The sequence below is a fragment of the Salpingoeca rosetta genome (genome assembly GCF_000188695.1).
Source record: "Salpingoeca rosetta unplaced genomic scaffold supercont1.23, whole genome shotgun sequence".
Taxonomy (NCBI): Eukaryota; class Choanoflagellata; order Craspedida; family Salpingoecidae; genus Salpingoeca; species Salpingoeca rosetta.
This window is the reverse complement of record NW_004754911.1, coordinates 132,737-143,662: the sequence shown is the minus strand read 5'-3', so window position 1 is coordinate 143,662 and position 10,926 is coordinate 132,737. Positions and strand designations below refer to the sequence as shown.

At 55.7% G+C, this 10,926-nt stretch overlaps 4 protein-coding genes across 4 annotated transcripts in view; 2 read left to right on the top strand and 2 right to left on the bottom strand.

Moving 5' to 3' along the window:
* Positions 1 to 448: 448 nt before the first annotated feature.
* PTSG_08300 (uncharacterized protein) lies at positions 449 to 1,880 on the bottom strand (the record flags this gene model as incomplete). The annotated part of the gene is made up of 1 exon (XM_004990495.1): positions 449 to 1,880. Exon 1 carries the CDS (start codon positions 1,865 to 1,867, stop codon positions 449 to 451), a length of 1,419 nt encoding a protein of 472 aa, XP_004990552.1. The 5' UTR covers positions 1,868 to 1,880.
* A 193-nt stretch (positions 1,881 to 2,073) lies between these two features.
* Positions 2,074 to 3,826, top strand: PTSG_08299 (uncharacterized protein; the record flags this gene model as incomplete). The annotated part of the gene is made up of 4 exons (XM_004990494.1): positions 2,074 to 2,599; positions 2,897 to 2,974; positions 3,359 to 3,444; positions 3,770 to 3,826. 4 exons carry the CDS (start codon positions 2,074 to 2,076, stop codon positions 3,824 to 3,826), a joined length of 747 nt encoding a protein of 248 aa, XP_004990551.1.
* A 242-nt stretch (positions 3,827 to 4,068) lies between these two features.
* On the top strand, positions 4,069 to 6,205 carry PTSG_08298 (uncharacterized protein). The gene is made up of 5 exons (XM_004990493.1): positions 4,069 to 4,211; positions 4,440 to 4,606; positions 4,933 to 5,160; positions 5,416 to 5,601; positions 5,803 to 6,205. The coding sequence occupies exons 1-5, from the start codon at positions 4,100 to 4,102 to the stop codon at positions 5,983 to 5,985; spliced, it is 876 nt and encodes a 291-aa protein (XP_004990550.1). The 5' UTR covers positions 4,069 to 4,099; the 3' UTR covers positions 5,986 to 6,205.
* Positions 6,206 to 7,140: 935 nt separating this feature from the next.
* The window catches only part of PTSG_08297 (uncharacterized protein), a gene marked incomplete at both ends in the record, with an annotated part of 5,517 nt that continues 1,731 nt past the window's right edge, over positions 7,141 to 10,926 (bottom strand). The window contains 6 exons of the mRNA XM_004990492.1: positions 7,141 to 7,548; positions 7,840 to 7,929; positions 8,413 to 8,963; positions 9,149 to 9,270; positions 9,476 to 10,294; positions 10,591 to 10,690. Of these exons, the coding sequence (XP_004990549.1) occupies positions 7,141 to 7,548; positions 7,840 to 7,929; positions 8,413 to 8,963; positions 9,149 to 9,270; positions 9,476 to 10,294; positions 10,591 to 10,690 (2,090 nt within the window). The remainder of the gene's footprint in view (positions 7,549 to 7,839; positions 7,930 to 8,412; positions 8,964 to 9,148; positions 9,271 to 9,475; positions 10,295 to 10,590; positions 10,691 to 10,926) is intronic.

The following is a 10,926-nucleotide window of genomic DNA, read 5'->3' as shown; positions in this document are numbered from 1 at the left end:
GTGTGTGTGTGTGTGTGTGTGTGTGTGTGTGTGTGTGTGTGTGTGTGTGTGTGTGTGTGTGTGTGTGTTGTGATTACAGACACGTTCTCCGCTCGGGATTTGCTCGCCCTTTGCTTCCTCAAGCAAACAACTACGAAAGCATGCAGTATGCATTCATTTGGCAGTGGTGTAGTAGGGCGCAGCACGAACACACGAAGCGAACACGAACACACGAACACGAGCAAGCCTGAGCCAAAGCAGTAACAGATGCATCAGTAAGCATAACCAAGGTGGAGTGTTGGAGTGAGGGAGTGCAACACACACACACACACACACACACAAACAAACACACACACACACAAACATAAAACACACAAGCGCATACACAAGCAAACACACACACACACACACACACACACACACACACACACACACACACACACACACACACACACACACTGGCCCATTTTCAATGGAAGAGGAAGAGGAGGTGAGGAAGAGCAAACTCAATGGCAGGGAGGGTGAGAAGAAACGTGGTGAGAAAGAAGGACCCCCACACCCACAGCCACCCACGAAGCACAAACACGTGTCCAGCAGCACAACAACTTTCCAGCAGCATCAAGCACGGCTGCGCCATGAAGAAGGCGGCGATCATGGCCAGGTGGCGCGCCGTTGCACCGCCCACCGCAAACGGCAGCACGTGCAGCAGCGCAGACGCAGCGAACGTGGCCGCCTCCGCCGCCCAGCCGCCGAGCACGGGCTTCAGTGGCCAATAGATGGCCAGATGCAACAGGTGCTGCATCTCCAAGTTCCAGCTCCGCCAAAACTCCCGCACCGTGCCCGCTGCCCAGAGGCGGGGCATGTCAACCGTGCTGCGGCACGACAGGCAGCCAAGGGACAGGATGCTGCCCCACAGCATGTCCACAAAGTACAGACTGGTCACCCCGTACGTCAACACGACAGTGTGCACGGCGAGGGCTGCGACGGCCTGTGCATATCGACCAGCCACTGCTGCAGTTTCCGCGGAGCCAAACAGACCGGAGAAGGAGAAGAATGTGGGCAGCAGCTCCGAGTGTGCGGGCGGCTGCCAGGGCGGGCGTCCCGCCTCGTTCAGGTGGTGGTTGTCTGCGTCGTGCGGCAGGTGGCGCGCCTCCCTCGCCTGCTCCACAGTGAGGTGCGGCAGGCCCATCAGGAGGCCAAGGGCCGCCGCCGACAGCGCATGCACAAGCAGGCCAGAGCGGCTCGCTCGCCAGACAACGCGCAGCGCCGCCCCGCTCGACGACACCCACTTGCCCAGGGTCAGGTCATGGTACGCGAGAATGTACATGACGGCAAACGCGGTGGAGCTCGAAAAGAACACAGCATGCCGGCGGTGACGACGCGGCTGCTTCACATTTACTGAAACCCCGTCCGGCGCTGATGATAGTGATGGCGCTGATGATGATGGTGATGGCGCTGATGATGATAGCGATGGCGGTGGTACTGTTGGTGGTACTGTCGGGGACGTGGGTGGCGAGGGCGTGCGCTGATCATGGGATTGCGACGACAGTGTCTCACCCTCGCGTGTGCTGGCGTTGAGGCGGATACTGCTTCCTCTTCTGGGTCTTCTCGTGGGTGTCTTGTGCTGGGCCAGCGCCGCCACGACGACATCGCACACGCGCATGTATTGCGTGATGGTTCCAAAGGAGTAGATGACCACGACCTCCAGCGGCAGCGTGGTCGGCGCAATTACAACCATGATGACGGGCGCTAGCGTGCTTAGCACCAGCCCAAGCCACGGCCAGTGCCATCGCACGGCCACCGCGGCTACCGCAAACGCCACGTACCACAAACACAGCGTCAGACCAGCAACCGCTGTTGTTGTTGTGGTGCTTGCGATCATCATCATCTTGGGAGGTCTGTTACGACATTATAAATTGTAGCAAGCAGGACCTGCTTCGCACGTTGCTGCTTTGCCAGATACACGCACACGAAGACACACACGGATACACACACACATCGTGCACACGGATACACACACATTCACTTAGATATACATATATATATATATATACACACACAACACAGATACACACAGACAAATACAGCGACAAGATGGGGCGCGTTGCACGGTACAAGAAGGTGAAAGCGATTGGTCAGTCGCAGGCACCGAAGAAGAAGCGGGGAAAGAAGCACGTCCGCCACTCGGCCAGGGACACCTTTGGTGTCAACGACATCATCACCGCGGAGGGCGACGTCGGACGCGCACAGGTGGTGACACAGGGCATCCTGCCAAGCGGCCTGCCCGCGATCCCATCCATCCCGGGCCTGCCGGGGCAAACGAAGAAGGCGAAGAACTCCCGCAAGAAAAACAAGTTCAAGAAGGGGCGCAAGGGCGAGGGCGACGACGATGAGGAGCTCCTACCACAGGCGCCGATGGACCCGGAGGCGCTCAGGCAACACCTGGAGGAGCAAGGCGGCGGCAAGATCATCTTCAGACACGCCTCGGCAACAGAGCCCGTGAAGCAGGAAACAAAGACCCTCCGGCAAATCAAGAAGAAGCAGTGGAAGACAAAGAAGGAGCGCAAGCGCCAAGAACGCCGTGCAGAGGCCATGCTCGCCCAAGAAGAGCAAGAGCACGGTACGTTCTTCGTTGGAATGATTGTATGGCCTTGACACAAGGAGAGAGAGAGGGAGGAAGACAGAGAGAGAGAGAGAGAGAGAGAGAGAGAGAGAGAGAGAGAGCACACAGATACACAGACACACACACACAGACACACACGTCCGCACACACGCACACACGCACACACAAATCACACACACACACAGACACACAGACACACACAGACACACACACACCCCTCCCCTACATACTCTCTCTCTCTCTCTCTGTGATGGTATTGCACGGCTCACGCTCTGCATCATGTTTGCGCTGCAGAACCAAAGAAGGACGTAGTTGCGTTTGGAGAGGTTGCCCAAGCACCCCCGGAGTTGACAGCACAGCCTCGCAAAAAACGTACGTGGGGTGTGGTTTACGAGCGTGTGTTAACACCAAGCGCGCCGCCCTGCAATATGCCTCTGCTTGTTTCTGCGATCACACTGCTTGTTTCTACGAGAAACTGATTCTTATCCACACACGAAAACACACACGAAAACACACACACACACGCACACACACACACACACGAAAACACACACACACGAACACACACACACACACATACACACGAACACACACGCACACACACACACACACACACACACACACGAAAACACACGCACACACACACGAACGAAAACACACGCACACACACACGAACGAAAACACACGCACGCACACACACACATGTACGCTTCCAATCACCATTGCGCCCATTCATCTGCCCCACAAAAAACAAAGACTCGAACCTGTCCAAGGAGCAGCGGAAAAAGATGGCGCCGGTGCAGCAGCTGCGATTGGAGCAAGAGCGAGAGCGCGTCATCGCGGTATGTGGCGCGCGCGCCGTGTGTGTGTGTGTGTGTGTGTGTGTGTGTGTGTGTGTGTGTGTGTGTGTGTGCCCATTTCACTCCAGATCGCACTGCATGTTGTGTTCCCATGTGTGCTCGGTTTTGTTTGACCCGCGCTCTGTCTGTGCTCTTTCTCATCTGTTCCGCTCTGCTCGTTGACATGCCACCATGCCACATCCCTGTTGCTTTCCACCTCCCACTCCCTCCCTCTCTCGATCTCTCACATTCCACTCCGTGCTGTGTTGCCAACACTCCCCCTGCCCCTCCCCCCTCTCTCTCTCGCGCGCGCATTGTCCGATTGCAGTTGTATCGGCAACAGAAGCAGCGCAGGCGCCAGCTGCAAGCTCCAATTCTCAAGTGACCACAACAGCTACCACCTTTGCACTTGTGTGTGTGTGTGTGTGTGTGTGTGTGTGTGTGTGTGTGTGTGTGTGTGTGTGTGTGTGTGTGTGTGTGTGTGTGTGTGTGTGTGTGTGTGTATTGTCTGTCCTTGAAACAAGCACGCGAACACTCAACACACACACAGACACACACACACATACGCAGACACACGCCACAGAGCACCTACGACGTTTATGTACATATTTCAATAAATTTCTACAATTGCCAACAACTGTCTCAAACGACGACGACGATGCGAGCACTCATCTTGGCTGCTGGATATGGCACTCGCCTGCAGCGAGACATTGACCAGTCTCCCACATACCACCACCTCTCTGGCGTCCCAAAGCCGCTGCTTCCCATCGGTTCGTAGTCACATCACGTAGTGCGCAGTTGCAAGGTGGCTTTGCGTGCGCTTTGCTTTCCTGTTGCAGCCAACGTTACACGCCAACCACTAAACATTACATGTGTGTGTGCATGTGTGTGATGTTGTGTGTGTGTGTGTGTGTAATCGTGCATGTGTGTGTGTGTGTAAACGTGTGTGTATGTGTGTGTGTGTGTGTGTGTATGTGATGGTGGTTCCAACCACACAGGTAATGTACCCCTCATCTCCCGCTGGGTGAAGGAGCTGCAAAGGCACCGCGATCGCATCTCCGAGATCCTGGTTGTCACAAACGCCACCAACCACCACCTCTTTGAAGACTGGGCTCGTCAGTTTGATAACATCACCCTCATCTGCGACGGCAGCACCACAAACGAGGTTTTGTTGACAAGCGTGCTGGTGCGGCTGCCATGACTGTTCTTGATGCTTTTGCATGCTGCTTGGTTGACTTGCCGTGCTTGGGACTTGTGCGCTCGCTTGTGTAAGAGGTGCTCCACATCTCACCCCAGCTATTGCTGCGCAGACAAAGAGAGGCAAACAACAGGGAGAGTAGCAATCTCATTGTATGCACTATGCCCTGCCATCGCATCTGACGATTGTACACACACACACACACATGTACACACATGCACATGCACACACACACACACATGCGTGCACATGCACATGCACATGCACAAACACACACACACACACACACATAGACCCGCAGCGGCGCGGTGGCAGCTATTCAGCTGGGCGCATCCAGGTTCCAGTGTGCAGACGACCTGATTGTCGTTGGTGGTGACACCCTGTTCAAACAAGACTTTCATCTTGCAGACAAGCTGCATGAGTTTGACAGCCACCCCGATGCGTCGCTGCTCCTCAGCTACAATGTCGATGACGCAACAACCAAGAAGTGCGGCATCCTTGAAGTCAACACAAAACGCCAGGTGTGCGTGTGTGTGCATTTGTGTGCGTTTGTGTGCGTGTGCGTGTGTATGTGTGTGTGTGTGTGTGTGTGTGTGGTCTGTGTGTGCGCGCGTGTGTATTGCCTTTGCGTGCGTGCGTGCGTGTGCATGTTCGGGTAAGTGAACAGCACCACTAAGGAAACAAAGCAATAGCTGATTTTCACGCGTGCTTCATGCATGTCACGCTCTAATGACGCCCAATGCCTCACACGTGTACATGCGCCGGGGTGGTGGCAGGTGACGGCATTTCTCGAGAAACCGGGACCAGAAGCGACACACTCGCGTCTTGGCTGCCCGTGCTTCTACATCCTCCGCCGAACAGCGCTGCCGCACCTTGAAACGTTTCTTGACGAGCACATGGGCAAGACGCCGCTGGCGACCTATGATGCGCCGGGCAACTTTATCCGTTATCTCATCGCCAAGGTCCGTGCATACGTGTGTGTGTGTGTGTGTGTGTGTGTGTGTGTGTGTGTGTGTGTGTGCATGCATGTGGCTGCCCGTTTGTGTGCGTCTACGTGTTGTTCTGGTGGTGGCCCGTCCTTTCTGCTGCATGGGAACAGGCTTGCCACGAACACCCGCGCCCATTACCTCAACCACACGACGACCACGACCACCTTTCGACAGCACGCGTGTTACGCGAGCCAGATCTCCGGGCGGTACGACGTTGGCGGCCTCGCAACATATGTCCAGTGCAACCGCGACTTTGCACAACCACAGCAGCAGCAGCAGGGGACAACAATCACAACAGTTGCGCTAGCTGCTTTATTCGCTGCTTTCCTTCGAGGCGCAACAGCGCCCTCACCGTGAGATCCTTCTTTCTTCTTTGCATGTGCGTGCGCGTGTACGTGTGCGTGCACGTGTGCGTGTGCGCCTTTCTTGCCTTCCTACCAGTCCTTGTTACCGCACTCCATTGACGATACCCTGCAAGCGACACATTGCTCATTCAACAAAGTAAACAACCCCCCCCCCCTCCTTGCCCGATTTGGCTTGCTTGCAAGCACTCCGCAGGAAGATGGGTGTATTTGGTGTTGATTCAACTATGACATATATCTCCTAGGCATTCAGGCAACGAACGAACAAAGCGTGTGCGAGCGCATGCTCCGATGGTCGTGGCGCGCGCGCGCGCGTGTATGTAGGTGTGTGCAAGAGGAGAGTAGTTGCAGCGTGTGGGGTGGCAGGCGACACAGAAACCAGCTGGCACCTGCCTCAACAGCAAGCACACCCTGCCATTGCACGGGCAACACAAAGCACTTGCGCGCGCACACACACACACACACACACACACACACACACACACACACACACACACACACACACACACACACATACACATCCTTTCGCGTGCACGCAGACAGGCACAAGAGCCCAGACAGACTCAAGCAAACAGGCACACAGGCAGACAACAGCTACGTATTGCAGCCACATTGCGGCGGCACAGGGGAACTACATACCATACGCATTTGACCTCGGTCACCAGCAAGGCCATGAGTAAACAGCGCAAACAAGACAACGTGCAAAGCAGCACAGCACTCCACAGCGAAGCAAAACGACGCTCTAAAACGAAACGGCAGCTACCCGTGCTCACAACGATTAATACAGCCCCCCAATTCGTGATGCGTGCATGCATGCAAGCAACACATCGTGGAGTGTGCAAGAACTACCGAGAGAAACATGAGATGTGAGATAACCAGCGAAGGCGCGAAACAACAAGGGGGCATGAAGGCGAGGGAAGAGGGGGGGGGGGCGCTGATGGCTCACGCCTTCACACCAGCTAATGTAATCAGTCGAAGGGTGGGGAGTTTGGGCAAGGGGGGCGCTGAGAAAGGAATGTAACGTGAGAACAATGTCTATCACTTGTTGTTGTTGTTGGTTAAGTTGTTGTTGTTGGTTAAGTTGTTGTTGTTGTTGTTGTTGTTGTTGTTGTTGTTGTTGTTGTTGTTGTTGTTGTTGTTGTTGTTGTTGCTAAGCGTCGCACAAGTCTGGCCACGAAACCAGCGTGGTCTTGCTTGCACGCGCGCCTGCATCCGCATCCCCCTGCGATTTCGCAGGTGCTGCTTCTGCTGTGCCGACTGCTGGTGTTGTTGATGTTGGCTCTTCTGCTGTGTTGGTTGCTGTCACAGCTGTTGCTGACGGTGCCGTTGTTGCACCAGTGGCCGCAGCATCAGTGCCCGATGTAGTATCGACCGTAGGTGCGTGCAGCTTCGAGTGCAGCTTGTTGCTTGCGCCTTTGGTCAAGCCAAGCGAAGCAAAGTCGTCCAGCGTCAGTGCATGCATATCTGCGCGCGAATGCGAGACAAAATGCTTTGCGTACTTGTGCAGGCGATGCTGCTTCAGCCACCAGTACCGCTGTACCACCAGCACGCGCACGCCCTGGTGTGCGTTGGTGGGAAAGGTGGGATTTGCGGTTTGTTTTTGTTTTTGAGAGGAGGAGGGTGTACGTGTGAGTCATCGTTGTGTCGCATCCGAGTCGAGCACACATCTGCCACCACCACCACCACCACCACCACCACCACCACCACCACAAAGTTTTGAGCTGCATCATCATCACCACCAACAACAATAGCAGCAGCCGCTGGAGTGTGTGTGTGTGTGTGTGTGTGTGTGTGTGTGTGTGTGTGTGTGTGTGTGTGCGTGTGTGTGTGTGTATGTGTGGAGCGTTACCCGATTGTCACTCGTGGTCTTGTCGTCATCATCGGCGATGAGGTTGAGGCGGAGCAGCTGCTGCTGCAATTCGTCGTCTGAGCATGTCGGCTGTCATCGCACAAGCAGAGGAAGCCAGGCACAAAACGTGTGTGTGTGTGTGTGAGCGCGTGAGTGTCTGTGTGTGTGTATGTATGTGTGTGTGTGTGCGTGTGTGTGTGTGTGTGAGGGAAGTTGTACCCCTACTACAACGGCTGCCACTGCCGCAGCTGACATCAAACCCACCTGCTTGCAGGCTGCCGTCACATGCTCTGAACTTCCACACAACGAGCACAGAATCCGGGGCGGTGCTGGCTGCTGCTGCTGCTGCTGCTGTTGTTGTTGTTGTTGTTGTTGTTGTTGTTGTTGTTGTTGTTGTTGTTGTTGTTGTTGTTGTTGTTGTTGTTGTTGTTGTTGTTGTTGTTGTTGTTGTTGTTGCTGCTGCTGCTGTTGTGAAGAGGAGGAGGAGGAGGAGGCAGATGCCTGGTCGGATGAATTGGGCACAGCAGGTTTGTCTTTGCCCACAGTTGCCCTCCCAGCGGGTTGCGTTGTTACCGTTGCTGTGTGCGGTGGTGGCTTCTGCTTCCCACTCGCCTCTCTATCGTGGCTGCTGCTGCCTTTCGACGTGGTGGTGTCGGTGGTGGCAGTGTCGGTTCGTGGTGGTGGTGCCTTCTGCTTCGCATGTGCTTGTTGTCCCCGTTCAGGTGTGGTGGAACTGGCGGAGCGCTCGGGTGAGGTTGTGGTCGTCCCTGTATCTGCAGATGCTGACGTTTTGCCTGCTGTTGATGACGCTGCTGTTGTTGCCCTCTCCACCGTCTTCGCCTCTTCTTTAGCACCAGAGCTCGATTGCCGTGCTTGCTGCTGCTGCTGCTTCTGCTGCTGCTGCTGTTGCTGTGTGGGCGGCGATTGTGCCGTGGCCTTGCGTGGTTCCTCATTGCCTTTGCTGGCTTTGGCAACCACTCGCGTGGTGCCTCTCCCTGTGTTGGCTCTGCTTGTACCATCACCACGACTGGCAGCAGTGGTGGCAGTGGTGGCAGTGGAACTGGCTGCAAATACAAAGGCATCGTCGTCAGCAGACTCTGGACGTGTCAGATTCCCATCTGAACCTGCAACGGTGCAGCAGAAACAGGAAGAATAGAAAACGAACGGTGATTGCCTGCTGGTCAAGCTGTGCTGACACATACACGCATTTGTGCAAGCAGCACGTGCTCACACACGCACACACGCACACACACACACACTCTCTCTCTCTCTCTCTCATACACACACACACGCACTGTACGGTGCATACCAGCAGAGGGGATTCTGTTGAGGTCCTCGGGAAGAGAGGATGTGGTATGACGACGAGCAAACGGCGAGGGTGTCTGGCTCGACTGCACACTCGCGCTGCTGTGCCGGGGACGACCCCCACCGCTGCGACACAATAGTGGTGGTGGTGGTGGTGGTGGTGGTGGTGGTGGTGGTGGTGGTGGTGGTGGTGGTGGTTGGATGGGCGAGTCACCACAGTTGAAAGACGCGGACAAGCAACTGGAGCAACAGTGTTCAGCAACCGCAAAGCACGCAGCACAAACTACAACTACAAACCGCAACACACACACACACACACACACACACACACCTGCGTGGGCTTGCGTTGGTCGGATGTGGGTGCGTGCGCCGGACCCCTACACCGGGGGAGCTCTGCACAGAGAGCGGAGACCACGCCCCCATCGCTGGACGCGTGTGCACGAGTGTGCTGACCCCGTGTGCATGTGGATGCTGGTGTTGCTGAGCAAACTGGTGCTGGTGCTGGAAGTGTTGGTGGTGCGGGTAGTGCAGGTACTGGGATGGGTGCAGCAGAACTGCATGCTGCTGCTGCTGCTGCTGCTGTGGCTGCTGTGGATGAAAGAACTGCACGTGCTGGTGCTGGTGCTGGTGTGGGTGCTGGAAAACGACTTGCGCGGGTGGGGGAGCTGTCATTGGGTGTGGCAGCTGCTGATGTTGCCTGTGAGCAGGGCCCATGAATGGGCTGGTTGGCGGTGTTCCGTCCATCATACCAAGCCCTGGTGCCTGCTGCACATACGCGTACTGCTGCTGCTGTGGCGGCATCAGTGCAGCGCCAGCTGCCTGCTGGGCTGATACCGGCACCATCATTTGCGTGGAGGGGCGTGAGGCAGGCGAGCCGTGTGCTGACGACGATGATGATAAGGATGCACGGGCACCAACTGCAGCAGACACTGTGTCAGCATGCTGTTGGTGTGCTTGCTGCTGCTGCTGCTGCTGCTGCTGCTGATGATGATGATGATGATGATGAGTCAACGTGAGGTTGGTTGCAGCAGGGAGTTGATCTGGGGGTACTACGCAGCCGCTGGCGCACTCATCAAGGAGGCCGAGGCAGACTGGGCAGGAGAGGAAGAAGTTGAGGACGTGTGCACTGCGGGAAATCTTGCTGGGCAGCCTGTTGAGCCATCACGGTGAGATGGAGGCAAAGGGAGGGGGTGGGATGTGGCAAGAGTTTGGTGATTGGGGGAACGTGCAGGTGATGAGGTACAAACAACATACAGAGAGAGAGGCAGGGAAAGAGAGAAGTGTGGGAAGGGTGGAGAGGACTTTACAGACAGACGCACGCATACGCACACAGATAGACAACGAAGACACACACATGCATACACACACTCACACACTCACACACTCACACAATCAACCACACAATCAACCACACAATCAACCACACAATCACTCTTGAATGCTTACGCAATGAGGCCGCTGACATATGTCTGGATTCCCTCACGGCGAGATTCTGCAACATCGCGCATGCTGCGCCGCCGGAACGCCTGGCTCAATAGCCGTTTCCCTGACACCACCGAGCCAGGCGTGGCGATGTACAAAGGACATATGTGTATTTTTGGACAAGAGGGGTGAGCAAGGATTACATGTTTTGCGGCAGAAACGCCTGGAGGCAAGCGGCTTCAATCACACGCACGCACACGCACGCACACGCACACACACACACGCACACACGCACACACACACACACACACACACACACACACACACACACGACAACGCACGCACGCACGCACACACACA

Coding starts and splice junctions, on each gene's coding strand:
- PTSG_08298 (XM_004990493.1), top strand. CDS start 4,100: ATGCGAGCACTCATCTTGGCTGCTGGATATGGCACTCGCCTGCAGCGA. Junction 4,212..4,439: donor AAAGCCGCTGCTTCCCATCG/GTTCGTAGTCAC, acceptor CCAACCACACAG/GTAATGTACCCCTCATCTCC. Junction 5,161..5,415: donor AAGTCAACACAAAACGCCAG/GTGTGCGTGTGT, acceptor GGGTGGTGGCAG/GTGACGGCATTTCTCGAGAA.